Here is a 27415-nt window from a genome sequence, read left to right as displayed (position 1 = left end):
AAACACAAGACCTTAATTGTCCAGATGAACGTACAATGTGATTCGCTACCCAAGTAAAATATCTCATTCAAAGTATATATAACAGTGTGATGGAACTGGCAAGATGAACAGATACTAGAGTACATGCGGGAAATGAGAGGTACAAATGAGAGCCTGTTTACTCATTCCATCCACACTATCAAGCCTGTATCCCAGCGGAAAGTCCGTGACTCAGCAGCATGTCACCGCTGTCTACCCAGTTACCATGCAGACCCTGGCGCAGTCGGACTGGCAATTTAATGGTCGAGCGAGCCTTCTTGAAATCTCTCAAATCCAGAAGATGCAGCTCACTACTCATCGAATCGTAGTTGTTGATCAATGCCAACAGATAGCCGTCTCCTTCCACATCAGACCCAGCCCTAGGAATGAAAACAGGCTCTTGAACCAAATGGTTTCTTCCAGGGAAGTATACCTCAGTCTTGCCCGTCCGAAGATCAAGATGTGCAAGGGCATTGTAAAGCGGGTAACCACCGCCAAGCCGAGGCTCGATAGCCTGGAAGTCGGTCCCTAGAGATGGATCCATCAGATCAAAGAAGCAGTGTTGATGTTTCTGTGTGCTAAAACGATCATCGATCCGGTAGAATTCGCTGTTGCCAGAGTGTAGGACCTCGGGTTCTGGGAGTCTGTCGACATCTGAGTGCGGATCAATGGTGAATCGGTTCAATTGGGACGCAATCGTGCTGGGCTCGGGGGCAAATCCCTTCCCATCGGGCCACCAGAAGAAGACATTTTGGCGACTCAGACCAAGGTCAAGCACAACGTGACCGTCCTCATTTTCGTATGCATTGAGAGCGTGCCCTGGAAAACAATTATCCCATTGGAGCCACTGTGAGTATTATAAGCGAGGGTCTCTTTTTTTTTATAATGGGAGAAGAACACAGACGCTAATACCTTGACATCGCCTGGCTTTGGGTTACGCCGAGGAATGATTCCAATATAGAGAGGAGTTTCCGGACTCCACTGCCAGTGCTCCCCTCCAGCCCTCATGCGCTCAATATCACAGAGTTGAGGGATAAGTGGGAACAGTACCTATGTAACCAAGGTCAGCTTTGCCAAACACAAGGGTTCTTTGCATTCCACGCACCCAATTCTCGGTGACCGCAAAATCATGAATCATCGCGCACACAGGCGCCACCAGCCAGCAGATATCAGAGAATTTCCCACCCCGTCCAACTTGATAGTAGCAGATATCGGGAGTACCGTCACCCTTAGCCTCATATCCAAAACATACCATTTCGCCTGTCTTCGGATCAAACTTAGGATGGGCTGTGAACGTAACACTTGGTAGTTGTCCTTCAAAATTATAAAGACCCTTGGTGTCCAAGGTATGTGGGTCCATTGCATATGGTGGGGAGTCCTCCTTCAAGGCAAGCAGCTGTCCATTAAAGAAGACAATATTGGTATTAGCTGTGCTGCGGATCTTCAAGCGAACGGCATCGGTGAACTTGTTCCGGTACTTCCCTGTTTAGTATGTCAGTCAAATGTCTCAAGATATTGCCATTGGGCACCCAAATGCCGTTTAAACTTGTGTACTTACCGACGAGGGCCTTCTGGGCTTCTCTTTCCCGGACGAACTTCTCAGTCCGCACGAATCGCTGCTGCCAGGAGACTCTGCCATCCTTAATCCGGAAAGCACTGACATTGCCGTCGCCATTGAACCACTGCTGATGGTGAGAATGGGCCATATCTTTGCAGAGTGGGTATCACCAACTGGATCGTTTTCAATGAACGGGAAGGCCTGGGGATCAGGCATCACCCGAAAGAAAGTTCCATCGATGTCCTTCGGTAGGTCGCCATAGACTTCTAGGTTCTGAGCCTCCCCTTCAAAACGACAGGGCTTCATGAAGCCTGAGAATTGAGGCTTCTCCGGGAAATGCTGGATCTTATTAGACGACATGGCAAAAGCGCTTGATAATCGGTAAGAGGAACAAAGAGGAGAAGATGTGAAGATGATAAAGCGAACTTGATACTAGCGTTTTAGTAACAAGAGGGTGCGGGTTTGGCAAGAAGATGATGGGTTCAAGTTTGTTATTTATATTCACAACAAGCTTTTTCCTCCATGCCGACACAGATGAATCATGAGGGATACAAGTATATTGGTACCAATCACAGTCTGCGAGATGGTCATTTCTCCGGCATTTGAGACGGGAACTGAGGGAAGACTCAAGAGCAAGATGTCCTAGCTTAGGGCAGGGCGACTGACTAAGCGGCCCCGGGGGTACATCGGGCTTCCGTTCCCGTCACTATCAATGCTCCAGGTGAATCGTAACTAACATCCATTTAGCCACTCCAAGCTTTCCTCGGGTCTAAGGCGTCATTGGTTTTCAGAGTAGCAGAGTAGGTATGGATAGACCACTGGATGGCCGATGGTTTCGGACCGGTTGTTAGTTTGCAATCCACGATGCGATGCGACGTCGAATCCCCGGTTTGGCACGGGGGTCGTCTCGCCCACCTTGTGTGTTCCCATCTGGCATCATGACAAATATCTTGAATACTGGAGTTATAAGATACATTGACGACAGGTCCATGCGACCGAGGCCGGAGATTTTTGCGCTCTGATATAAGTCATATAATCATACTCGATTGCGCGTCCGAAATGTCTCGCTAATGTGGACTACTGGTTTCAAGTGGATCCTCAGAGATCACTACAATCTAGCTCTCTGAAGTATCCAAGCTATTTTGAATCTATAAACACCCAAAAATGACCACGGTAGAGCTATATTGATTGTCGATGTCGCTAGTTCTCGCCTTCAATCGAGGGACTGCAAGGCAGGTGTCCTTGGCCCAGCCCATACAATTACACAAACGCCTCGTCTATCGCCTTTTCGGCATCATACCCGTAGGCCCACATCTGCGTCGCCGGATCGCTCCACTGATTCGGACTGTGGGAAAGGGGTCGCCCCTGTGTCTCCGGCTTCATCGCCTCATCGCGAGCTTGCTGGAGGGGCCCATCCGGGAAGTGCCATAGCTGTCCATTAAGCAGACTCGCGTCTTGCATCAGGCGTGTCCTTTTTGCGCGAACTCTCTCAAACACCGCAAGGGCGTCATCAATGGTGGTGCCGGGTGAAATCCTCGACAAGGCTCGCGCGAGAGCTACACCGTCCTCCACGGCCATGGCAGCACCTGGTGAGTTGTTAGGTCACAAACAGATTGAAACAGACCGTGCCTCGTACATACCTTGCGACATATACGGGAGCATTGCATGGGCGGCATCTCCTAGGAGGACGACCTTGCCTAAGGTCCAACGGGAGAGGGGAGTGCTACTCACCAGCGGCCACTTGGCCGTCTTCGTAATGAGTTCGATAATCTTCGTTAAACTGAACGGGCTTAGTCAATCACTCTGCGAGAGTTCAATCCGGTATGTGGCACTATACCGTGGATCCCATCCCGTAAACTCACGTCGCATATCCTGCAACGCAGAACTCTGGTCCCAGGTTGTTGGATCACTTGGGTCCCAATGAGAGAGGACCATATTGAATGACTTGCCTGCTCCAATTGTGTATGTCATGACGTGTCGTTTGTCGCCAATCCTGCGAGTTGGACACCATATCAGCAAGGCTTACTGCAGACTTAATTATTTGACTAACCATATATTTAGAGCTGGCTTCTCAAGTATCCACGCTGTATCGGGATCCTGTCTGAGAAGGCCGACATCTACTGTCGCGCGGTAAGCAGCAAAACCCAAATTTGTAGGCGGCATGTCCAAGTGATCGTCCAGCAACGGTCTAGCAATAGACTTGATTCCTGTATTTTCATACCGTCATGAGTTGCTCGCATCGGAGGGGGTATATGGAGGGAGACTGACCATCGGCCGCCACCACAAGGTCCGCTGTGACGAAGACCCCCCGCTCAAGGCGGATACCCGGCTTCAACGGTTCATACTCACCGACCTTTTCGCCGAGTTTCAGGGAGACACCCAGCTCGACCGCGCGCTGAACTAGCGCAGAATGAAAATCGGCACGGTGAACGACGTAGTACGGTGCACTAAAGTTTTCTCGGAAATCAGGCTTCAGCTTAGTGAAACCAATGATCCCGCCGCTCTCCCAGCGGCGGAACGATATGCTCTCTGGCTCAGATGCGCATTTCGCCAGGTACGGCCCCACTCCTAGCTTCAGAAGCAGACGGGCCGAGTTAGAAGGGATCTGGATTCCCGCACCGACCTACACAGAGTATCAGCAGCATGCACTGAGCCCTGGGTTAGTGGCCGGTAGAAGTACCTCTCCAAGCTCTGGTGCTTGCTCGTAGATCGTCACTTTATGTCCATATGTTGCGAGGGCTATGGCCGTTGCTAGGCCACCGAGACCCGCACCTACAACGATAATGTTCAAGCTAGTTGTGCTTTGAGCAGTGGCGTTCTCTTCCCTCGATGTGTTGAGAAAGTGTAGGCAGTTGCTAGGATACGTTGTGCTCTAACAATATTCAGAATATGTTTCTCTTCTCCAAGGCCCGCGAAAGCAAACTGACCATGGGAGCGGACGGCTGTATCGTCGAGCTAGGCATAATCAAGGATTGGCTATACTGGCCCCTGATCTGTTCCTATTGGTGAGTGTGAGTGCGACGATTATTCCTTTCCCACGATCATAGAGAGGACTACTTTAACATAGAACAGGTATATGCTATGTAGTAGGGACGCACTGCCGACGTTTCCGATGTCTCCCCGAAGCTCTTACGAGCCATATTCCAACAGCAAGCGGGGTTGATATATAGACACAAAAGTCTGAAGGGCTTCGGATCACCAAGTGGCTAAGACCAACACCTGTCCAATTCAGAATATTATTAGCTACCTCGATATGGCGCATTCAAGTGAAAAAGGAAAGAATGGCGACTCGGCGGAGAGCCTGCTCAAGGATCTCGAAGGAAGCAAGACACTCCCTCTCTGGACCCAAATGACCCGCCTCAACCCTCCAAGTCCCAACCCTGTGGCTGTTCCATTTCTATGGAAATATCAGGCCATCAGACCAAACCTCCTACGCGCAGGGAACCTGATCACCGAAAAGCAGGCGGAACGACGGGTGCTCATGCTGGTCAACCCAACCAGAGGTAACTATGTTTCGGTTAAGATCTGCGCAAGCTCTATATGCTTAGTCCTGTATCAGATGCCCCATATACGACAGACACATTGTATGCAGGACTGCAACTGGTCATGCCGAACGAGGTAGCTCCAGCGCACCGACACACGGCGTTTGCAATGCGCTTTATTATAGAAGGCACGGGTGGGTTCACTGCAGTGCATGGCCGGCGCATTCAGATGCAACAGGGCGATGTGATCCTGACCCCCACCTGGAACTACCATGACCATGGCAAGGACGGCTCTGGGCCCATGATTTGGTTGGATGGATTAGATCTTCCGAACTTCCGCCACTTCCCGGTCCACTTTGTCGAGCATTTCAGTGAGTCACGCTACCCTGCGGAGGATGTAGATAGCAGTATGTCACCGATAGTCTTCCCCTGGAAGGTGATGAAAGCAACATTAGATGCTGTACCGGGCGATTGGGTTTCAAAGCGGTACCTACGGTCAGGGGAGCGAGAAGGTGAGTGCATTTGATAGATTCTGCTACAGATCTCTTCTAACAAGTGCCTGCCTGCCGTCTATAGTAAGCCGAGTACTAGGCGGCTGTGCGGAGAGGCTGAATGCAGGTTGTTCTTCTCCTCTGCGGCGCGAGACGACATCTGCAGTTTACCATGTTGTTGCTGGCAGTGGCTACTCTATCATCGGGGAAGAGAAGTTTGAATGGCAGAAGGGGGACACTTTTTGTGTGCCCTCGTGGTATAGATACCAGCACTTTGCTGAAACGGACGAGACTACCTACCTGTACCGCTTTGATGATAAGCCCATGATTGAAGCGCTGGGATTCTATCGCTCGAAGGGCATGAATGTGGAAAGCCTTGTAACTGAATGAATACTGCTCATTCGGGTGAAAGTACGAGATGTACTTAGAATACCACTTAGTTGACTTCTACGTTAAGAAAACTTGCGTGCACAATATATCTATTCAACAAGTCTATGCATTACTTTGAGAGTTTCTATCAGAAACTGAATTTACAAAGTTCGAGAGAAATGAACCCAAAAACACGACCCGTTTATATATATTTTATGGCCCCATATCTGGCGATTGCTCATATCACCGACTTTTCGATTTGGCCTTCAAAAGCCGAGCGCTTCCTCCAGCGATATGAAGATGACCTTCAATAAGATGCAGAAACCCTCTCAGCAGCAGGCGGTGACGGTTTACCTTTCCGGTCTCTCCCCGATGATTCCCGGGCCTTCCCGCTCACCACCCGACACCTCAACCTTCAGATCCTCAACGCCCCCGAGAACCTGAGACTCGCAACGACATGGAGCCACCTGATCACGAGGACGTACCACACCCGGCTCCGGTGGTCAAGCGCCGAAGGGTCGCTCTAGCCTGCGATCCATGTAGAATCCGAAAATCCCGAGTATGTTGTGGTCGTTGGACGCGGTTGAGAGCGACGGATGATTGACTGTTCGCTTCCCAGTGCGATAGTTCTCGACCCAAGTGCTCTTCGTGCTCCCATCTGGGGTTCGACTGCGTGTACACAACCCCAACTTCTGCCTCTAATGTCATTGTGCAAAAGGAGTTGCGTTGTCCCCTCAGCTTATCGTGGCTCGAGTTTCTGACCGCGCATTAGCTATTTACATGCCATTGAATCCCGCCTTAACCAACTGGAGGAGTCCCTATCTACGGTCAAAGATGGACTTAGCGGGCTGTCTTCTCGTGTAAATCAGTGCTGCAATCCGGCACGGGATCCAGACGGACCTGTCAACAATGCACGGCAAGATGTCCCCATACCAGACCTCGCTGGCACGGAAGACTCCGTGGATGCGATGGGTGCCATAACTCTAGCTGAGGAAGAAGACTCTGGATTCTTTGGTAAATGCAGAACACTCCCAGCCGTCCCTTTCCTAGCTCACGGTACCAGGGCCTTCATCCAATGTTGCATTTACACGCCATCTATGTAGATCCATTGGACAACCTGGGGCACCGCAGGGAAGCTCTACAGTACTGCCATTAGACACAACAGCTTATGACGGCGGCTTCGTGAGTGCTTCTCGCCCCCCATCACCGCCAGGGCAGCCTGACGGCGTAAGATTCGACAGAAGCACGAATAATGTCTTCACACTACCGGCCACCTCCGAGACAAAGAGACTAATCACTCAGTACTTCACTGACACAGGGCTTCTTTTCCCATACATACACCCTGAAACCTTTCTTGAAACATACGATGCCATGCTACGTGATAACACAAAAGTACGCAGGACATGGCTCGGCCTTTTAAACATGGTCCTAGCTATGGCTGTGATTACCACTACCCCGGGTGGTGCACCCGCAAATGTGAGAATAGACGAATCTGATATCTTCTATCAACGGAGCCTGAGTCTATGTGGGAAAGAAATCTTGCGTGGGACGACCCTAGAAGTTGGTACGTACTTATTCTATAGAAAGATAGAACCCAGCGGACTAAGTTATCGCGGTCATTCAGTTCAGTATCTTCTTCTTATGGGCCAATATCTGCAAGGGACTCAGAAATCGGTCCAGGCATGGACAGTGCATGGTCTCGCGGTAAAAGCGGCATTTCAGCTGGGGCTGCACTCTAAAGATGCTTCTCGCGCTTTCCCCCGTCTAGAACAGGAGACGAGGCTACGTACTTGGTTTGGCTGTGTCATGCTTGACAGGTATACCGATCCATCCCTTACTACCCCTACCAGCTAACCACCGACTTCTTCCTTAGGACTTTGAGCATGACGTTTGGCCGCCCAGCTGCCATTCCAAACAGCTATGTCAAACTCAAACTGCCAGCCAGCGATGTCATGTTTGATTCGTCCAGGGTTGTGGACGAAAAGACATCCTCCCTCAGCTTAGTGCTATACAACTCAACTATGTAGGCCGCCATTGCAGTCCCCCCTCATCCCACTTCCAGTGTACCGCTCTAATACAAAGCAAGAACCCTGTATAATCAGATCTGTAAGGCCATTGATTTACTGTATGGCCAAAACCTAGGATGTGATCCCCCATTGCCGATTAGTGAGGCTGTCGCACATGTTTTCTCCCTAGAGCAGGAGTTATTCTCGTGGGAAAGACAGCTTCCTGACTCCCTGCGGTTGATCAATGGCGACGGAGTAGAAGAGGCGCATAAGGTCGCTGCCTCGGACTACGACTTTGCCGCTCTGAAATTTCGTATTATCCTAACACTGCGATACGCAAACTACCGCCTGCTTCTACACCGGCCGATCCTCGTACACTTTCTCGACGCCTGTGGCGGATCGCAGCCCGACCCCCAACAATTGCAGCTTCTTCACCAGCTCGGCCTGAGCAGTTTGCAAATCTGCGCTGATTCGACTATACAGATTATTGATCTTGTATACGACATTGTTCATCGGTCGGACAAGCGGCCCAATCTACTGGGGGCGTGGTGGTTCTCACTCTATTATAGTATGTCGGTACCTTTCAGATGCATCCCCGGTGGACATGTCTATTGATCCACAGGCTACTAACTGGTGGCTGCCCAGGCTTCAACGCTGCACTAGTTATCCTCGGTATTCTCACAGTCGGTCGCGAAGGGAGCGTGTCAGGCCAGCTGGCGAGCGGAGTCGTAGATAAAGTTAAGAAGCACCCTTTCCGTGCAGTCGCAGCCTTACTTAAACTGGATACTGGCAACCGCATGGTAGACCGCTGTCGACTTTATCTGGAAAGACTCATAAGTAGTTCGGGCCTCTACAGTGAGTTAGCTATCTTGATTGCCGTACATTCCGAGGTCCATCTAACCAACGGGAATAGGCATCGATGAGCTCAGTTCGGGCGCCGCGGTTGTGCCATCTATGAGCTTCGCTATCCCTTCGACCGCAGACATTGATATCTCTCCATTAGGGATGGAATTTGGAGAATTCATGGTGGATGGCGACATTTTCACGTCGTTTACCACGGGCTGAAGGCTAGGAACAAGCGGCTGTCAGCTAGTACAAAGTAGCACTCCTGTGGTCTTAAATTTATAACGTAAATCCGTATTAAACGATTAGATATTACACCATTCGGGGCGCTGCTCCGCTCATCCGTTCTCTCCCCGAGCCATTTTGTATATCAAATTGCCCCCACTTGCTACCCCCAAGTTTCCGTCCACGCAGAAGCTGCACGGCCATTGATCTACTACCTTTCACTGAACTAGAAGCCACCATGCCTAAACTTGCGTGGAAACGCCTCATCCGCTTCAAAGCCACCGACGGACGGATCCTTCGCGGCGAGCCTCTGGTCAACCGCGACGTCGACTTGGGTTTCATCACCGAAGCCGACCAAGTCCAAGTCCGCATTCTATCCGGAGACGATATCTACGATACAACAGGCAAGACCTACCTGACTGACGAGGTGGCCGTTGTGCAGACACTGCTAGGCCCATTGGCAGCGGAAGATATCCCGATCTTGCGATGTGTCGGGCTGAACTATGCGAAGCACAGTATGTTTCCTCCACATCCCTCCCCCATGTACCTTTGCCCCTTAACATATACGGGATCAAAGTCTCCCAGAGCTGACTGAAAGAAGTCCGCGAAGCTGGCCGGACCCCACCGCCATTCCCCTTCATCTTCTTCAAGCCCAGCACAACCGTCCACGACCACGGGGCTCCCGTGACGATTCCCAAAATAGCACAGGACGAGCAGGCAGACTACGAAGGCGAGCTGGTATGGCCAAGTTTACAGCTCTTTCTCCGTTCTTAACCACATTAACTTCAATTCACTCACGTATGTGCAGTGCATGGTAATCGGCCAAGACGCAAAAGACATTCCCATCGACAAAGCCCTCGACTACGTCGCAGCTTACACAGTGGGCAACGACATCTCGTCGAGAAAGCTCCAGCGAGACCCTGCGCTCGCCGGCCGCGTCCCGCAGTGGGGGTTCTCGAAGGGCTTCGACACCTACGCGCCCCTGGGCCCCTGTCTCGTCGCTCGCTCGGAAATCCCCGATCCCGGCATATTGCAGCTTCGCACTACCATTGATGGAGAGGTGAGACAGGATGAAGGCGTAGCGGACTTGCTGTTCGACTGTGCGTACCTGGTTTCCTATCTATCGCAGGGCACTACGCTGCAGAAGGGGAGCGTCATTATGACGGGCACGCCTGGAGGTGAGTTCGTCGGTTTTTCTTTTTTCTTTTTCTTTTATTTTTCTCTCTCCGCGGCATGCCAGTTGCAGACCAAGACCCTGTCATTGTGATAGAGTAAGGCTAATGTATCATTCGTCCAGGTGTTGGTGCCGGGCTGCAACCGCCGCGGTATTTGGTCCCTGGGACGCAGATGGAGGTTTGGGTTTCTGGGATTGGGACGTTGAGGAATAGCGTTGAATTTGCTTGAGCTTACTTAGTCGTAGATAAAGCAGATAGAGAGTTGGCTGAATGATATAGAATGATCGCAAGACATATTCTAAGTTCGTTGAATGCATCGCCGTGCCGTGGTCGGTTAGATGCTGGGGACTATCCTCAACTAGTATTTGCACAGTAGGAAAGCATCGACTGGCTCCAAACTTTTCAGATATAGTTACAGTGGTATGCCTTTATCATATGGATGCGTACTAAGTGTGAGCCCCCTTTTTACCGTCATTTGATTCTAAGATCCGGCACTTTTCATACTAAAGATAGAGGTAACGGCCAAAATTGAATGCTGACTTTGACCTAAAGAGTGAGAGAAGTGGTATGGATTCATATGTATCTGAGCTGCTGCTGACTACTAAGGCCCTTGAACTATTGAGGCTACAAATACCTGGCCCCTTTTCAGAATCCCCTACACACTACGCTCTAGACACTCTTCTTCTAAGTACAACCTCGCACTCCCTAGTCTTCACGAAGAACCCCTCTCGGAGCATAGTGTCACCAACAGATATACGCTCCAGCTGGTAGAGCTTGAACAGCGTTGCCAGGGTTTTGAGTATCTCCATCCATGCGAAGCTACCAGAGGGTTAATCAAACTTCATTTTATAACGACTAGAGACACTCACTTTCGACCGATACATGCACGGGGCCCAATGGAGAACGGGACGAAGGACTCCAATAGCGTCGAGGCGCCCTCGTCAAGCCAGCGCTCGTAGTGTCTTGTGCTTTAGCGGGGCGTTATTATAACGTACGCCCTCAGGCAAAAGCCTCCCCGCCACTACCTTCCCACCCTTAGGTGTAACCCGCTCGAGGCCAGTGGCACTCGTCGGCCGAAACCGCATAGTCTCCCGGACAATGGCATTCAGAACAGGAAGGCTCTCGACGGTCCGAAAATCCGCCACCCAGTCCTCTGACATCTCGCCGGGGAAAGCGCCATCCAGCTCCTCTTGGAGGTGCCGCTGGGTCAGCTCAGAGCGTGACACGATATCGACGACATTTACCATGCTTGTACTGGTTGTGTCGCTGCCTCCGACAATGAATGAAATCGACTCGGCGATGATCTCTTTCTCGCCGAGGGCCTCGCCTGTTTCGGGATCGTTGGCTTTGAAGAGAAAGCTGAGCAGGTCTTTTCGGGACTTGACTTGGTTGCGTCGGTTGAAGTAGGCCTTTGTTCCAATTGCGGCGAGAGCTCGTGTGCCGCGTAGTCCCTGCGACCAGAAGGTGTCTAGAGGTAGTCGTTTGACCAAGGATCTCAGGGATTGGGGAATGTGGCCGAGGGCATTGAGGACTTCACCGCGTGCATCAACTGCCTCTATGAGGTTCAAGTAGTCCTCCCCACGATCGAGGAAACTGAACGATTCACCAAACGCGAAGTCACCTGGGCCGATGAGCGAGGTGTTGACTAAAGGAAAGGGAACAGGGGGCATACCAATGACGTCGAAAGCAAGGAAATTTGCTGTGTAAAGGGTTAGCCCTGTTTCCCAGGTACACGCCAGACAAATGTACGACAACTAACCATATACGTTAAAATCCAGGGTGATCCTCTCAGATGTCTGCAGTCGCTGATCAATAGACTTTATGAGTTTCTGCATGTTCTTCATCATGTATGGCTCAAAGTCCTGCAAGCGTTTTGCCGAGAACGCAGGGCTGACAATCTTCTTCTTGCGCTGATGGACTTGGGGGTTCCTAGTATTGAACAGCACTGGCTCGACCTGATGGAAGGGTAGAACGCTCTCAATGTCAGCTTGGTATGGCAGTTGCGGCCGACGGAGCAAAGCATATCTTGATAAAATGGTCCCTTCAAGAACCCTGACTGGTGGCTGTAGATTTGTTGCACGGCCGCTGGGTTCGCAATTGAGATGTGGTTTGGTGCAATACGAACAAAGTCTCCGTATTGCTCATGTAAGTCGGAGACAGCCTGCGACCTCCGACCCCGTCTGCATTGCAGGATTATCCACAGAGGAGAAACTCTAGCTAGCAGAGGACCGGGAAAGGCCCGTAAAGGCGAGAATAAGAGGCAGTACAGAGTCCATGTCGCAATCTTCAGGGCCCGGGTGGTTAGAGGTGAGCGTCTTGCGAAGTCTCTGAGTAAGCTGGACGTACTGCACCAGATAGAATGATAGACACCGCGAGGGCCGGGCTTGTTGTCGAGGGTGAGATGCAATTCTCCATAATGATTGATTAATCATCCAATGTGGAGACCCAACATTTCTCATACTTGAACGCTCTGGAAATTATACCGCAACTGCATCCACGGACCGGGGAGAGACCGGAAAGGTTTGGTGGCTACAAGCAACCAGATACTGGACCTCGGCCGTTCGGCCCCGGGGCATCCCCGGAGTACTTGGACGGTGTGTGGGATGCACCGTACCATCATGTGTATTCCGGACATTTTTCATCACAAAAACAAGAATCTAATCTGTTAGACTGACCCTGAGGTATACAATTACTTTACAAATAAGAGAAGAAAATTGACAGTTTCCAAACATTCGATAACGTGTCGCAGCCAGTAGCTGAAGAACCTTTGTTTACACCGATGAGTTGTTGAACGCGTTGGTTCTATGAGGTTTGCGTTCACGACCAAGAAAATGGAGGAAGTGTCTCATCGAGAGCAAAGGTCATATTTTCAGCGTTCAGATATTCCGGCCATTCGACAATATCCTCCACCCCATCAGTCAGGCCTGTACTGGGAGGAATATCTGTGAATAGATCTTCAATTTCGTGGATCATCTTCTCATGATCCTTCGACGCTGCATTGCCCAGTCGAGCCATTTCCCCAAGTAAACTCCTCACCGGACTATACAAAGCACTGGTCCGGGCAGCAGCAAAAGCATTGGGCCGCTTCTCCATGAGGCAGCTGGAGATCACATGTACGGTGAGGCTGGAAAAGATGTGCAGGGACTCCCAAAATCCGAATTTCGCTGTGAAGATATTAGCATACCGAAATAAGTTCGAAAGTGGATACCTGAGATAATTTATGAGACGAAGAAACATACCAATTTTATGGCATTTCGACAGGGCAAATATAATTGAAGTGCTATGTGTTGCGGCTTGCAAGCACTGTGTATTGAGGCTTACAACATCATTGCAAGTCATGAAGTCTTCTTGTCCATGGACGAGGTTATGGAGCTGTTTCAACAACAACGGGCGAAGGAGAAGGATAAAACACTAACCCATCAGCATCACGTTGTCGATCTGGAATGGCCCTACTTACCTGATTATAGCGAAGAAGCAGGGAAGCGACGGTCCGCATTGGCGGGAAAGCCAGAGTTTTGTCCAAGAAACCTCCCTCTTCGGTAAACTCCAAACGTGGCGAGAACTCCAGGCTCCAATGATTCAAAGCTTGTAGACATGGCCCAATAAGTGCTTGTGCTTCGACGGCATTTCCGAAACGGAGTTCAGAAACCGTCTTGATAATTTGGTATTTGATACGACAAAGCTTTACTTGTGCGGTAAGATACTGAGGATCTGAGAATTCTTCGACGTCCTCCTCGGATAATTGAGAATTATCCGGAAATCCGATGCTGTCCTCTTTGAATACACAAGCGGGCTCCAAGGATAACTCTATGCAAGTTGTTACATCCATGCAGATCGTCGTCCACCATACGCGTTTGCGATGTTCCTGCTCCAATGGACTCATTGCTGGCTGCGGCTTTGAAAGTCCGAGGAGCTTGGCCAACCGGAGAGCTGTCCCAGCGTATGTATAAGCTGTTTTGCGTCGATTGAGAGAGTAACAGTAGAATGTCTATCATAAATCAGATTCAATGCGACTATACTCCCCTTTCAGCATCATACTTACAATGAGATTGAGCGCCTCAACCTGCTCTACTGTGGGCTCCTCGTAAGATGGTGGTAGAAGGAGCAACCCTTGCTTGAAGAGTTCAATCCCCGGTGGAGTTACTCGTTCAGAGTCTATTGTATCAGCATTATTGGTGGAGAGCCCGGTTCTGCTGTCAATCAGAAAGGCTGGAGAAACAATGTCATTATATGACTCTCCCAGGGCCAGGACTACAGAAACACAGCAAAGCCATGTTTTTTCTATTTCCTGCGACCGTGACGGATCGTACAGATCATCTATTCGAGTGCGAAAGCGTTTCTTTTGATACCAGTGATAATCACATCCCATAAAGGACTCGAACTGACCCAGAAGATAGAGGGCGTAAGAGTACGGTGGAAGTTTAACGAGCACCTTCGGTCCTATGGAGGTTAGGAAGGTCGAAAGTGACGGTCGTGACTCTACATACGGCTATTGTCATGTTCCAGAGGAATGTAGGTGTAGCTCGACGCCGTGGATTGGGCGTTGAGCTCGCTTACGGAAGGGGTCGATGTCGTTGGAAAAGGGGGTACCCCGGCTACCTCTTGGATAGGGTTGGAATACACGCCTTTGAGCTTGCGTACAAAATGTTCGGTTGTTGAGTTCTCAACTAATCGCTCTGGCAGTATCTGTTCCTGCGACCCATCGCTGTATGGGGTTGTGGGCTGGTAGCTGGTGTGAGTCACGGCTCTCTGGCCGTCACGACTAGGCTGCCGTAGCCGTACGATTTCGCTCTCTAGCCGGCGTAAATAGTTCTCAGGAACAGTTGTGAGTCGTTCCTGGGACGGGAAAACGCATGTTTTCCGGCTCGAAACGCACTTTACACACGGCTGTTCTGATCCTCAATCGGTCAGGGTGATGATTACGAATCGCAGAAACCATGCTTACCACCACTACATTTCACTTTCTGGCTGCGACAGTAAAAGCAGGCGCGGGCAGATCTTCCTTTGAATCGAGGCATATCCCAAATGTTGAGCAAAGGGTTTGGAAGGAGAACAGAGAAGTTGAACTCTTCTCCGACTCCCGCGCTAAGGTTGGTCAGGTGAGGTGGCAACTCCGTTCAATTTACTTCTAACCGAAGCTGGATAAAAGCATCTTAACCCAGAACATTCGCTCCCCTACAACAGAATCAGAGAATTGTGACATATTGAATTACACAGCACTTGTTCTAGACGGTGTCGAGACTTGATGATTATCATCAATCGAACTTCTCTTGTCTCCTCATACCCTTTGTGGCTTCGCTAAAAGTCGCATGAGCATGTTAAGCACCCCGCAGTTTTCGGAGACTACGGCTGACTCCTCCCTCAGTATCACCAAATGTTTCATATCGCTATGTCTCTTGGGACGGCGCACAGTCTATCCAACGTCGGCCACTACGGCGATAGGCGCCAAAGATCAATCTGATCCCGCTGCTGAGAGTGTAGGATTTTGTTTATCGCCTTTGATAAGAACTAACGCAGCCGTAGCGGCCGAACGCGGCAATTAACAATTGGTCTGAACCTTAACCAATGATGCGGGGAAACCCTATCTAAGATGCCTTTAGCTTTGACCAAGGGCAAGTACTGAAGCCGAGCGAGGAGGTGCGTCCTGGAGATTGGAGAGCAGAGGGGCAGATGACGGCTTTCTTTGAGATAGGAGAAAAGGTATTAATGTGCAGCGTACTTCTCGCCATTCGGGGCGTTAATCAATCTTGTTTTGAGTACTTTTCATGATGGCCGATGATAAGAAGGAGCAACCCGAGATGACCCCAGAGGACAAACTTGAACGGGGCTCAACCGTTTCAATTCGGTTGCCTCCTACGCTTCAGGACACAACAGATGATGAGAGAATAGCGGTAGAAAAGGCCTTGGTCAGAAAGCTTGACCTTCGGCTCATGCCAATGCTGGTCTTGATTTATATCATGAATTATTTGGACAGGTGCTTTTCATTTATCTTCATTCATGGGGCGGCAGTGCGCTAATACTTCTGCCAGAAATGCGATCGCAGCGGCCAAGTTAAGTGGCATCACAGAGGAACTCAATCTGACATCCGTTCAATTTCAGGTATTTATACCGTTCATAAGGTTAAAATGGGTTCATGACTAAATTGCTTAAGACTTGCGTTAGCATTCTCTTTGTCGGGTATGTTAGAACCGTTTGGAGAAGTAAGTCCCCATATTGATGATCACAGTTATATTCTCATGCAAGTACCGTCAAACCTATTCTTGAACAAAATCGGAAAGCCTGCACTTTATCTTCCAACGTGTATGGTAGTATGGGTGAGTTGAAGACACAAAGGTTTATTCAAATGAACATGTCTCATAATCATTCAATTAAGGGAATTTTATGTGGGGTTACTGGTGCGGTTCAAAATTATGGTGGCCTTCTGGCCTGCCGGTAAAGCACCGTTCGGAAAATTGTTATCCACGGTGGGCTAACATAGCCCTTCCAGATTTATCCTCGGTTTCGTTGAAGCAGCATACTTTGTCAGTCCTATGCTCTCAGACTGTACTTATGCGAATGTTAGCTAACGCCGTGCTAGCCAGGGTGCATGGCAACATTGAGTGCTTGGTATACTCGGGAAGAACTTTCCTTGCGTACTGCCATTCTCTACTGTGGGTCTCTTCTCTCCGGTGCATTCTCCGGTCTTATTGCTGCCGGTATTAATGACGGCATGGATGGGTGGGTTGAGGTCCCAAATTCAACGCCATTGCTGCAGACTAATAATAAACTAGAGTGAAAGGGCTCCTCGCATGGAGATGGATATTCATCATCGAGGTACGTGTTTCTGCGAGAGTCCTTCTACTGTTTCCGGCCAGCACCTGATCCTCCACCATTATAGGGGTCAATCACAGTGGTTATTGCCCTCGCCGCTTTCTTTGTTTTACCAAACTTCCCCCACAATACAAAAGGCCTGTCCCAACAAGAGAAGGAGCTCGCAATTTGGCGGCTAGCAAGGGATATTGGACAGGAAGATTGGGATTGCGAGGAAGATCTAAGCTTACTCAAGGGTTTTAAAGACTGCATGGTTGATTGGAAGACCTGGCTTCTCGTGATTCTCAACTTCGGCGCTGTTTCCAGCGGCACAATCAACAGCTTCTTTCCCACGGTGGTCGAGAGCTTGGGTAAAGGTCGCATTCATACACTCCTACTAACAGTACCGCCGTATATACTGTCTTGCATTGTCGCTATGACTGTTTCCCGAAATGCGGACCGAACCGGAGAACGATATCTCCATTTCTCCTTACCACTGTGGATTTCCATTGCTGGATTCATCATCTCAGCAGCTACTACCAACCTCGGTGCCAGATACTTTGCGATGATGATCATGCTGCCGGGTGTTTATACGGCATTCATTATTGGTATCTCCTGGGTCGCAAATACGATTCCAAAACCATCATCAAAAAGGGCTGCTGCACTCGCATTTGCAAATGCAGTTGCAAATTGTTCATCTATATATACCCCCTATCTCTATCCGGACAGTGATGCCCCTCGTTTTGTTCTTGCTATGAGCGTGAACGCAGGCACTTCATTGCTTTCGATATTCACCGCCACTATTTTCCGACTCCTTCTACAGAGAATCAATAAACAACTGGACAGAAGGGATGCCGAAGAGGGGACCGTTGGAGGCTTCCGCTACCTCGTATAATGTTGCTAGCAAGAGGGTGGGAAACATTTTCTGGGATATGTGGTTATTCCAGTACATAGCTATACATCTTAGAATGTATTATCAGCTAGTAACACAACATGACTCAATCGATGTAAAGCATTCCTATCTAAGAAGAGGCTATAATTATATAGTATTTGAAAACTTGAGAAGTGATTCATTTAGTCAGCCAAGTTTCTACCACTGATCTCTATGTTTTTAACCATGGTTATGACTCGCTAATCCGCTTCCCTATACATCTATGGCGAAAGTAAAGCGCCACATGGTGTACGCCGAGTCATGGTGATTTATGGAGACTCATTCCATAATCTAGACCTTGGATTCATAATATCATTTGTTCAAAATGTATATGATCTGGCGAATAGAGATATCGTCCATTTTATACCACACCTAGCTGGCGACGAGGCCCTCATACAGCAACCACTTTGAAGCTCACACTGTTAATTTGTATTCATTTGCAATTGAAAGCACATTCTCACTAGTCCACATAGTCAAGTCTAATATAGATCCGTCTTCACCTGAATGCCATTCATCTAAAATTGTCTATCCCCTCATCCTCACAATTCAACCGTGGAAGCTACGGTGTACGTCTAGTCCGTCTTGGAACCATCTGCCCACTGGGTATTACAGAGTCGGAAACACTCTGCTCGCGTCATTTCTTCCTCTGCGTTGAAATATTGTCCTGATGGACGGAGAGTTCAATAGCTGACATGATCTCGTCTTCCGTGAGTAGCCCTTTCTCAACCACGACATCCAGGAAAGGCCTTTTTTCTGCGAGGGCCGCACGGACGATGGTCGAAGTCTGCGCATAGCCGAGAGTCGGCACCAGTGCAGTAGCCAACGCGCTAGATGCACGTAAATGCTTACGCGAGACATCTTCATTTGCAGTTATCCCTTCGATGCACCGACGACTGAAAGTCCCGGCAGCGCCAGCGAGTAAACGGATGCTGTCAAGGAGACGGTCACACACAAGCAGCTCAAAGTGATTGATCTCGAGCATGCCTTGCTGGCATCCCATTGCAACTGCGGTATCGTTACCGGCGATGGCAAAAGCAACCTGGCAGACCGCGATGGGGATGACTGGGTTGACTTTTCCGGGCATGATTGAGGATCCGGCCTGGACGGAAGGCAGAGTGACCTCGTTAATGCCACCGCTGGGACCAGAGGATAAGATGATAAGGTCGTTGGCGATCTTCCATAAAGTGTTGGCGGTGTTTCGCAACTCCCCTGAAAGACGGGCACAGGTGTCCATGTTTTGCATACCGTCAAATGCGTTGTTGCTCGGCTGTATCTTTGCGTCGAATAATAGGGACATATGCCGGAATACAGCAGCTTTATACCCTGGCGAGGACCCAAAGCCTGTTCCAATGGCTGTTCCTCCTAGGGGAACTGTCAGAAACTGTCTGCGAATTGTGTCAAGCTGGTCTGCATGTCGCCGGACGGCCGCCTCATAACCTCCAAATGCTTGGCCGAGGGTCATCGGCTGCGCATCTTGAAGACAGGTCCTACCGAGACGAAGAAGCGAGCTATACTCCTCACGCTTCGTCGAGAATGCGTCAGCTAGCTGACGGAGGGTGAGCAGAGCCTCTGCCATTGCATGGTACACGGCCAACTTCATGGCAGTAGGGACCACATCATTAGTGGACTGCCCCAAGTTGACATGATCATTCGGATGGATAAAGCTGTAATCAGAGAGCGCTCGACCAGAGCGCTTTGCAACAATATTCGCAATCACCTCGTTCATATTCATGTTTGTTGAGGTGCCACCCGAGCCTTCCAGCATATCAACAACAAGATGTGCATTGTGTTTGCCGAGTTTGATTTCCTCACAGGCCGCGTAAATCGCATCTGCCTGCTCTGCTGTCAGGTCACCTATTTCGCCGTTTGCACGGGCTGCCGCTTGCTTTATTGTGGCGAATGCATAGATGAACTCCGGCCATGTTGTGATAGGTCGACCAGAGAGCGAGAAATTCTCAAGCGACCGGTAGGTGTTGATGCCATAGAGTACCGAACTTGGCAGCTCTACCTGGCCAAGACTATCTTTCTCGACTCTTGTATTCGCCAGAGGCTTCTGTATATCATCTGTGACGTGCATTGTCACAACTATACAATGAAAAACACAATATGGATCTGATAATTTCCTTGGTGCTTGTCGGAAAATATAGGTCTGCGGACCTTGCTAGATCGTTACGTCACAGTGCACTGGGGCAGGAGTTCAGGTTCCAGGGCCAGACGAAGGTATTCAAGGAGGTTTCCCGGGGTATCAGCTCGCCGGGTAAGTGCCGGCAAACAACTTGATTGGTGAAAAGGGAGTCTAGATTGTCACTGCAATGTTAAAAAATTGAAATAAGGCAGATGTTACAGGAGCAATGAAGGCGTGAATAGTAATATATATACACGGAGAATCGGGCTCCCTCGGATCAGGTCGCAATAAAGGTCCGTACGTAGGTGTGGAGGTTTGACAAGAAATACCATGGCCGAGTCCATCTTCAGGTGTGTACCTTCCAATCCGCAATGGGACTATAATTCCAAAGGACTTTTCATCTGTAGATGGAAACTCTCCAGGTGGATGAAGATGACCCTTCCGTTAGGTGTCCATACTTGATGACATCGGCCGCTACGGCCAATGTGGACAATATTATTGGCTATTTCAAACCCAACCGATCAACCCTCCGTAGCGGCCGAATGAACTGTGCCCCACAAAGGTTTGATAGAGCTTGTGAGTCACGTGTGTATCGGCTGCCCTAAGTGGAATTTATACTATAAGAGCTATATTCTAATGTGACCAGCATCAAGTCTATACACCATCGCTCTTACTTTACTTATATAGTAAACTTGATTCTATCATGGAAGCGTATTTGGAAGTCGTCGCTATATTGAATCATAATTCGTGTGTTAGATTTAGCCCCAACTAATAGAAAGCAAGTGTAGTACTAGTATTCAGAGGGAACGTGGCCATTTCACACCGGCCTGTTCGAGAATCTAAACCCGCTAAATAGAGATGCAGAGCTGTTATTAGATTCACCAAAGGTCATTTGCCCATATTACTAGACTTCAGCACTAATGTGAGGTGCGGGCACATCGCTGGAGGCCTGGTCGATTCGACACATGCACCAGTTTCTGCTGGGATGGTCGACCGGGGTTTCAGACTCCACCGAACTGACGCTAAAACACAGTTAAGTATTCACTACGGAGCGCGAAAAAAGCCAGGACGTGAACAGTTCAAGTGGGGCTTCTTCCTTTCTCTCGAAGCTATAAAGCTTCGACATCCGAACTATTAGCTGCGTCTGGTCCATGGAAGCACAGAGTATCCTTGCATGCTGTGGGCCCACGAAGGAAAAGAGAAGAAGCGGAAAATTCTGCTCGTTTGGGAAGGCTGGGCTGTTCCAGCAAGCTTCCTCAAGCTCTTGTCTTTGCATATCATGTATATTCTCCATTTCCTCCTCACTCTCTGCTTTTGGCTGGCTGGCACGGCCTTTCATAACAGCAAGAATTACGGCAAGCTCCCCATATAGAATGAAGTTTTCTCTAGCCTCCACTGGCTGGGAAGCCCCCACAGCAATATGGGGAAGTGATGGGGCATTTTGCTTCTCATATTCAATGAAAAAGCAGATGTCCCAGCGACCTCCAATCGGTGGACAGAATCCCATTCTTGGGCAGCAACGCAAGAAAGGATTAGGGAACCTAGAAATTGCAATACATCAATGATTGAATCTCAAAAGCCAATTATCGGACAGTAAATCAAAATGCATCGTACTTACCTTACGCGGTGTACTCCGCAGAAATCCAATAAGTTTGTATGCCGGCGCGGAAGCCTTCGACTTGCAAGAGCCCACTTATGGAAGAATCGGACCGTATTACCAGAACAGCTTTGAGCGGACCACCACCAGTCGTCCTCGGTATTGCTCCTATATTCCGGTGGGATGTAGTCGGTGAATGGAATATCGTTTTCGGGACGGTAGCTGTGTGTTATCGAAAGAGACAATGGGGTAAACGGGGCCGGTGTTACTGAAGGAGAATCCACAGAGCTCGTTTCGATTTCCCAAGGAACTAGAGTAATCCCAAGTCCTGAAAGAAACGATGCTGCAACATCTCCTTCTGAACCGGGCTCACTTGAGATGAAGGGCTTCTCCTTTCCTCCAGTAACGACCTCGTATAGCCATCTCACTTGCTCGCGTGTCACATTCCCTGCCATTATGAAAAGCAGAAAGAATAGTTAAGGATTGAGGAAGTAAGTAGTTGGAGGCTTGCGGTCGCCTGTCAGTTGTGGGTGGTGGACGGTGGACGGTGGATGGTGGTTGGTGGATGGTGGACGGGTAAATGGGGAGGAAAAGAAAAGAGGAGGAATAGAAGAAAGGCCACAATCATGTGATGGGGATCACAATGACGGCAAATCTCTCAACCTCTTTAGCCATCATGATGTTAAGACGAGAATTTGGTCACAACCAAAGTATTAACTTTTCAGGAAGCTTCCTCCCCCATTACTGAGATAGCCAACGATGGTGAAGTATCAACCATACAATTGTGTCTTTAATTACACTTGCTAGGGGTATGTATAGTATGTATCTAATACATTGCACAAATCCAGAATCAAGATATGAACATTATATCAAACTGATATTACCTACGCGTCAGTTTCGGGAACAGCGCTGGAAGCACTGCTGTTATCCAGCTGACTCTCGCCGGTTGGGGGGGCCGTGCCCGTCTCGGTGTCCATCTGGGTAGCTTCAGCCGAGATATGCTGCCGCTGCTCCTCCCTCCGAGCTCGCCAGTCCTGTGCCCGAGCACGGGAACGTCTCTGCCGGTGATTGAGCTGTGTTCCGGCTTCCTCGCTCCGGTTTCCAGCCAAGGTATTGTTTCCATCGGCGGCCGCGGGCAGAGGGTGGATGCTAGAACCACCGGGTGTGGGCGTATTCGCGCCACCACCACGACGACGATTACGTCGACGCGCAGGAGCCGAAGCACCGCGGGAGTTGACAGCGGCGGAAGAGGAGGAAGGGGGCGTGGACAGAACATCCGCCATGATAGTACTCTGTGTTCAACGTTAGTCTTATTCAAGTGACAAATTGTATTTCATGTGCTTTCTTACCTAGGTTGCCCGGAGTTGCTCAACGGCAGCCCACATTCGCTGACCAAGTTCGACCACTGGGCAGACTTTACCCGGATGATGGGTACCGCATCCGTTTCTGCAGACCCAGGGCTCCCTTTTGGCAGCGTTGTAATTGTCAGTAGATTCCATACAAAATAGCTTTATCTGTGGGGCATACTACGCGGTCAGTTGGGGGTTTCTTGCCATCTCGGCCACGCCGACCACCGCGGTTGGGGTCTTCACCCGCTCCAGCGGCTGCTGCAATGGCCGGGCTGTCAGCCCACCTGCTCTGCTGGAGATCACCAGACATAGCAAAAACAAAAAAAGAAGGGGCGGGGGGGGGGGGGGCAGGAGGCTATTAAAATGAGTTTGTTGCTGGTAAGCTAGAACACTGAGTTCCTTTGGCTATGCCGTTATGAAGTGGAAGCAGGTTGTGGTGAGAAGAAAAGGTAAAAAAGAAAATCAAGAGAACTTGGGGGCTTGTAACAGAACCAAGCAACAGGGTCACCTAGGTTACAAAAACAAAGCTCTACTGCTGCATTATTCACTGATCTTCGCCTCCCCAGCCATCCTTTTGATTCTAGGATGGAATTTCTCTCCTTTCCGAGTTCACTTCCTTCCTTACCTGGCATCTTGAATCTGGGTTCTCTTGTCTTCTGGGTGAATCTCTCCCATCCCCTCAATGCGTTTGTATAGTTATATATAGATAGGAGACGGTTCATATTGGCCCGGGCAGAAGCAGCAATGATTTTGAACCAACTTTCGAGATCAACGCACCAATCACAGGCGAGTCTCTTCCACTCGAAGTATACTCGACATGATAACAAAAGTCGTATAGTGATTGCTGTAGAAGATCGGGGCCTCTAAAGAAACATCCGTTATTACTGAGTATATACCTGGAAAAGAGAGACTAACACAAAGTGCATTCATTCACTTTGTTTGGGATAGGAGATGGGGGGGCATGAGCTGGTTCTTGAGATGTCCAGTGACTCCAGTCCTCCTCCTCCTCCTCCTCCTCCTCCTCCTCTTCTTCTTCTTCTTTGATTCTCGTCCTACCAAGTAACACTGCATCCCACATCCCATCTTAACTTTTGATAACATTCCTCTTGATCACGCTAGCTCCCACTCTCACAATGGCGAATGGCGTATTGCCCGAGACCGAAAGGGAGTGGAAAGAAACCGCTCGGAACTACAAGGTAAAGAATCAATCCCTGTGGATGAACTTGAAATTGCAGTCCGCGTCTAGGGTCAGCTATAAGCAGTTTCTACTCTTCAGGACCATCCTACCGTCCATTGTTCCCCCACAGCAGCTCAATATCCAGACCCTTGGCATAGCACCTCTAATGGTGCAAGTCAATCAACTCCTGAGTGGTGTGGCATTTAGGGATTATATCTTAAATCTCACCACCAGGCAGATTCGGGGAACTTGGAGTGCAGCCTGGGGAGGGAACGACAGACTGTTCAGGGTTCCAGCTATCCAGCAACAGCAAGTAATTCGGAACGAGCTTCAGGACGAAAGTACCGAAGCAAGTGTCAACACTTCCATCGTTTCCTTTTTACAAGCTATTGCGGAGTTGGTTCCTCAGTCTGGACGCCAATGGACGGCTGATAGAAACAAGCTGACGGCAGACTTTAGCACGCGACGGCGCAAAAGACAGTTCGTTGCATATACTGATGGTCAGCTGGAGGATACTTTCAGTCGTCAGATTTTGGCACTCATTGAGTGTAAACGATCGCGGCGGGATGATCATACCCCAGCTGTTGATATGCAGGAGGTGGCACAGATGGTGGCATGGGTGAAGCAGGACCCGGGCGTACCAGGAAATGATAAGCGAGTTCTTGTGTCGCAGGATGGAACCGATATTTATATCTCGGTCTTCCAGTACAACCAAGGATGGTTACGCTATCTCAATGGAGGCCCCGGGAGTATCGTGCATGCTGGATTTGCCTACATGCACAGGTACGGCCCCTGGAACATCTGTGCGACACGAGAGATGGAGCATTTTGCTCGAATCATCCTCGCCCTGCTACTTCTGTAGCCCCTTGAAGACCCATGTTTGTCCCATCGCGTGGAGATCTTCGAGGATCAAACCTCTTGTTCCTCAAATCCCGTTGATTTATAATCCGGGTGCCTGTGTCCCATCGATCAGGCCTCCAGCGATGAGCTCGCACCTCACCGTGGTGCTGGAGTCTAGTAGCCTATGGCGAATGGCCTATGGTGAAGCTAAGACGAGCTCTATATGCCGATATGGCTTTGTTTACCCCTCAGTTCCTGTGCAGAAGGCATACTTTTGTTGTATAGTATTAATGCTCCTAAGTATTGGATCATTGTTTGTTGATGTACCGTATCACAATATGTATGAAGAATATGCCTATGCCTATGTCAATATATCTACATCTCTTGTGAAGTAGAAATTATAGGACCTCTTGTATGATATAGTCCCCATACTCCATTAAGATACCAGACTTACTGTTCCAACAGTGTTCCCTTTCTAATGTAATTCAAATTGGCTCTCATCAAGTCCAGCTCTAGCCATGTGGTAATACAAGATGGAGATAAAGGGTCAAGAGAAACATACCAATCAGGATCTAGGTTGCTCTGTAATAGAACAAGTCAACTACTAGTATACACAATGGAATCAGACGAGTATTTTAGTATTTTCATAGTCGGCTAAATTAACTGGCTAATCAAATATTGACATATTTTTCGCTGCCATATTATCCAATTACTCATAAGCCATAAATGTATAGTTTAACTATATATCGGTTTAGTGACAAAATATATCAATAGTTTTTATCATGTCTAGATGTTTAGGTTTAGGTATGGGGAGCGCTCACTGTTCATATTTTGCGCCAAATGTGACTTCTTTCTAGCTCGGGTGTGTATAGTAGTTGGGTGGTTGAACAGGGGCCTAGAGTGCGCTGAAGGCTGAATAGGGCAGCAAGCCCACGCAGCACCGGGAGGCCACTACCATACTTATGCTGTTCGATGTTTTTGTTTCGCCTGCGCTGTCGGTATAAGACATCCAAAATAGGGGCGTGGGGGAACCCATTTTATCTTTTTGAAAAACACGTATTAAATTGCTACTTCACCTAATCCTAGTCATAGCGAGGAAGGATATCGGCACATTTTCAGAATGGCCAGACTCCTATACAAACCCCTTGGCTGTTCGCATTCAATTAGTGCGTAAAACCACTTATCACTGTCAATTTCGGAGCAGGCATTGTTTTTTATGTTTCCACGGCTTTCACATCAACGGCAGCCTTCTACTTGCCCACTTTTGTGGTCTGTCAACAGCCGCCCATGAAGGCAAGGGGGAATACTCCGTGTGTAAGAATAGTAACGGTATTGAGATTACGCCTTCCACATACAACCCCCTTACCTAGCAGGATCGACACGTGACCTGTTATCGATAGCACATCATTAGCGTCAGAGCGATCGCGACTGCGACAGACAGGTTGGCGCGATGGGGCAATGGGGAAATGGACTCAACGCGTACCATTTCCGAACTGAAATCCTCCTTCATCCGGGCGCAGGTGCGTATCCTGTCTGAAAGCCTCCAGGCACCCGAGGATTGGAGAAGCTATACCGCCGCCTCGGAGGAGGATGACCTGAGCGATAAGGTGGTCGGAGATGTCCTACAAAAATGTACGGTTCGTGAAATACTTACTTGGCTACGTTGGTGGTCCTATGCTATTGACTGCGCCGGGGGCTCTACACTATTCTAGCCGTCTTTGTTCCTCGCTGACTGGGTTGTAGTAAACAGCGCATTGAAGCAGCATAATCGCATTGTGTACTCCTCCCAAGCGATCCAACATGTCGCACAGCAAATCGCCAGCCTCTACTGGACGTCGGTGAACGACGCGATACGCGACCAGAACTCATTCGAGAGAGGTATTGAGAAGACGGTCGATTTGTCCAACCACTTGTGCGTCGCAACTCTCTTGAACTCCATTTCTCCCGACCGCAAGAGTCATTCGACTGACACGTATCAGAAACCTTACGCAGCTCCCTGTGGAACTCGAGGACCAGTCCGCAAGCGAGGAGGAACGTCTCAGGTTGGGTTACAATGTGGTAATTTGGGTTTCATCCGGCTGACAGGAGGCGGTTACAGGTATCAGAAGTTACGAGAACGCTTGGTCACTCTTGATAACCAGCGACAGCAGCGACGACGGCGTCTGGAACAGTTGCGCCGGTTACAGCGCCTTTTGGAACCGTTTCAGGAACCGCAGCAGAATATCCAGCCGAACCTTATTACTCGGGATGGCGAACTAGTGCAGGAATTGGAGAAGATGAGGATGCTTGTTGCACGGGTAGGAGGTCGCATCCAACATAGCAAGAAGCGCGGTGATAGCCAGGAGGATCCGACTTCGTATCGGTTGGACTCGGACCAAAAGCTGGAAGCCCTCCTCGATATGAATGGGTGAGGAGTGTGATTGAACATTGATAAAACATA

At 49.4% G+C, this 27415-nt stretch overlaps 12 protein-coding genes across 12 annotated transcripts; 6 read left to right on the top strand and 6 right to left on the bottom strand.

The window, feature by feature from the left end:
- Positions 1–178: 178 nt before the first annotated feature.
- ABOM_010601 (carotenoid oxygenase family protein) lies at positions 179–1936 on the bottom strand (the record flags this gene model as incomplete). The annotated part of the gene is made up of 5 exons (XM_022537729.1): positions 179–865; positions 931–1068; positions 1124–1500; positions 1577–1700; positions 1751–1936. 5 exons carry the CDS (start codon positions 1934–1936, stop codon positions 179–181), a joined length of 1512 nt encoding a protein of 503 aa, XP_022384074.1.
- Positions 1937–2836: 900 nt separating this feature from the next.
- Positions 2837–4506, bottom strand: ABOM_010600 (putative salicylate hydroxylase; the record flags this gene model as incomplete). The annotated part of the gene is made up of 7 exons (XM_022537728.1): positions 2837–3162; positions 3217–3356; positions 3414–3569; positions 3627–3783; positions 3845–4199; positions 4257–4448; positions 4504–4506. 7 exons carry the CDS (start codon positions 4504–4506, stop codon positions 2837–2839), a joined length of 1329 nt encoding a protein of 442 aa, XP_022384073.1.
- Positions 4507–4829: 323 nt separating this feature from the next.
- On the top strand, positions 4830–5939 carry ABOM_010599 (cupin domain-containing protein; the record flags this gene model as incomplete). Its single annotated transcript, XM_022537727.1, has 3 exons — positions 4830–5079; positions 5136–5570; positions 5650–5939. 3 exons carry the CDS (start codon positions 4830–4832, stop codon positions 5937–5939), a joined length of 975 nt encoding a protein of 324 aa, XP_022384081.1.
- A 436-nt stretch (positions 5940–6375) lies between these two features.
- On the top strand, positions 6376–8847 carry ABOM_010598 (putative C6 transcription factor; the record flags this gene model as incomplete). The annotated part of the gene is made up of 8 exons (XM_022537726.1): positions 6376–6477; positions 6538–6638; positions 6691–6932; positions 6982–7482; positions 7543–7735; positions 7792–7941; positions 8005–8492; positions 8570–8847. The coding sequence occupies 8 exons, from the start codon at positions 6376–6378 to the stop codon at positions 8845–8847; spliced, it is 2055 nt and encodes a 684-aa protein (XP_022384088.1).
- A 383-nt stretch (positions 8848–9230) lies between these two features.
- ABOM_010597 (fumarylacetoacetate hydrolase family protein) lies at positions 9231–10396 on the top strand (the record flags this gene model as incomplete). The annotated part of the gene is made up of 4 exons (XM_022537725.1): positions 9231–9507; positions 9594–9730; positions 9801–10170; positions 10290–10396. 4 exons carry the CDS (start codon positions 9231–9233, stop codon positions 10394–10396), a joined length of 891 nt encoding a protein of 296 aa, XP_022384096.1.
- A 433-nt stretch (positions 10397–10829) lies between these two features.
- ABOM_010596 (uncharacterized protein) lies at positions 10830–12582 on the bottom strand (the record flags this gene model as incomplete). The annotated part of the gene is made up of 6 exons (XM_022537724.1): positions 10830–10986; positions 11037–11119; positions 11193–11866; positions 11927–12230; positions 12293–12451; positions 12514–12582. 6 exons carry the CDS (start codon positions 12580–12582, stop codon positions 10830–10832), a joined length of 1446 nt encoding a protein of 481 aa, XP_022384095.1.
- A 402-nt stretch (positions 12583–12984) lies between these two features.
- ABOM_010595 (Zn(II)2Cys6 transcription factor) lies at positions 12985–15370 on the bottom strand (the record flags this gene model as incomplete). Its single annotated transcript, XM_022537723.1, has 7 exons — positions 12985–13331; positions 13407–13578; positions 13625–14155; positions 14210–14607; positions 14655–15059; positions 15113–15244; positions 15301–15370. 7 exons carry the CDS (start codon positions 15368–15370, stop codon positions 12985–12987), a joined length of 2055 nt encoding a protein of 684 aa, XP_022384094.1.
- Positions 15371–15935: 565 nt separating this feature from the next.
- ABOM_010594 (uncharacterized protein) lies at positions 15936–17851 on the top strand (the record flags this gene model as incomplete). Its single annotated transcript, XM_022537722.1, has 9 exons — positions 15936–16141; positions 16197–16266; positions 16319–16344; positions 16394–16481; positions 16541–16599; positions 16655–16688; positions 16745–16884; positions 16938–16980; positions 17045–17851. The coding sequence occupies 9 exons, from the start codon at positions 15936–15938 to the stop codon at positions 17849–17851; spliced, it is 1473 nt and encodes a 490-aa protein (XP_022384093.1).
- Positions 17852–18521: 670 nt separating this feature from the next.
- ABOM_010593 (aspartate ammonia-lyase) lies at positions 18522–19964 on the bottom strand (the record flags this gene model as incomplete). The annotated part of the gene is made up of 1 exon (XM_022537721.1): positions 18522–19964. One exon carries the CDS (start codon positions 19962–19964, stop codon positions 18522–18524), a length of 1443 nt encoding a protein of 480 aa, XP_022384092.1.
- A 1081-nt stretch (positions 19965–21045) lies between these two features.
- ABOM_010592 (uncharacterized protein) lies at positions 21046–22064 on the bottom strand (the record flags this gene model as incomplete). Its single annotated transcript, XM_022537720.1, has 2 exons — positions 21046–21553; positions 21631–22064. The coding sequence occupies 2 exons, from the start codon at positions 22062–22064 to the stop codon at positions 21046–21048; spliced, it is 942 nt and encodes a 313-aa protein (XP_022384091.1).
- Positions 22065–24091: 2027 nt separating this feature from the next.
- Positions 24092–24997, top strand: ABOM_010591 (uncharacterized protein; the record flags this gene model as incomplete). Its single annotated transcript, XM_022537719.1, has 1 exon — positions 24092–24997. One exon carries the CDS (start codon positions 24092–24094, stop codon positions 24995–24997), a length of 906 nt encoding a protein of 301 aa, XP_022384090.1.
- A 1265-nt stretch (positions 24998–26262) lies between these two features.
- ABOM_010590 (kinetochore subunit FTA4 family protein) lies at positions 26263–27380 on the top strand (the record flags this gene model as incomplete). Its single annotated transcript, XM_022537718.1, has 3 exons — positions 26263–26289; positions 26376–26607; positions 26719–27380. Coding segments are annotated over 3 exons (921 nt in total), but the record flags the coding sequence as incomplete, so codon positions are not given.
- Positions 27381–27415: the final 35 nt, after the last annotated feature.

This window comes from Aspergillus bombycis (assembly GCF_001792695.1).
Source record: "Aspergillus bombycis strain NRRL26010 chromosome Unknown contig00147, whole genome shotgun sequence".
Lineage (NCBI taxonomy): Eukaryota > Fungi > Ascomycota > Eurotiomycetes > Eurotiales > Aspergillaceae > Aspergillus > Aspergillus bombycis.
Note: the sequence above shows the minus strand (reverse complement) of the source record. Positions and strands in the feature narration are given on the sequence as shown.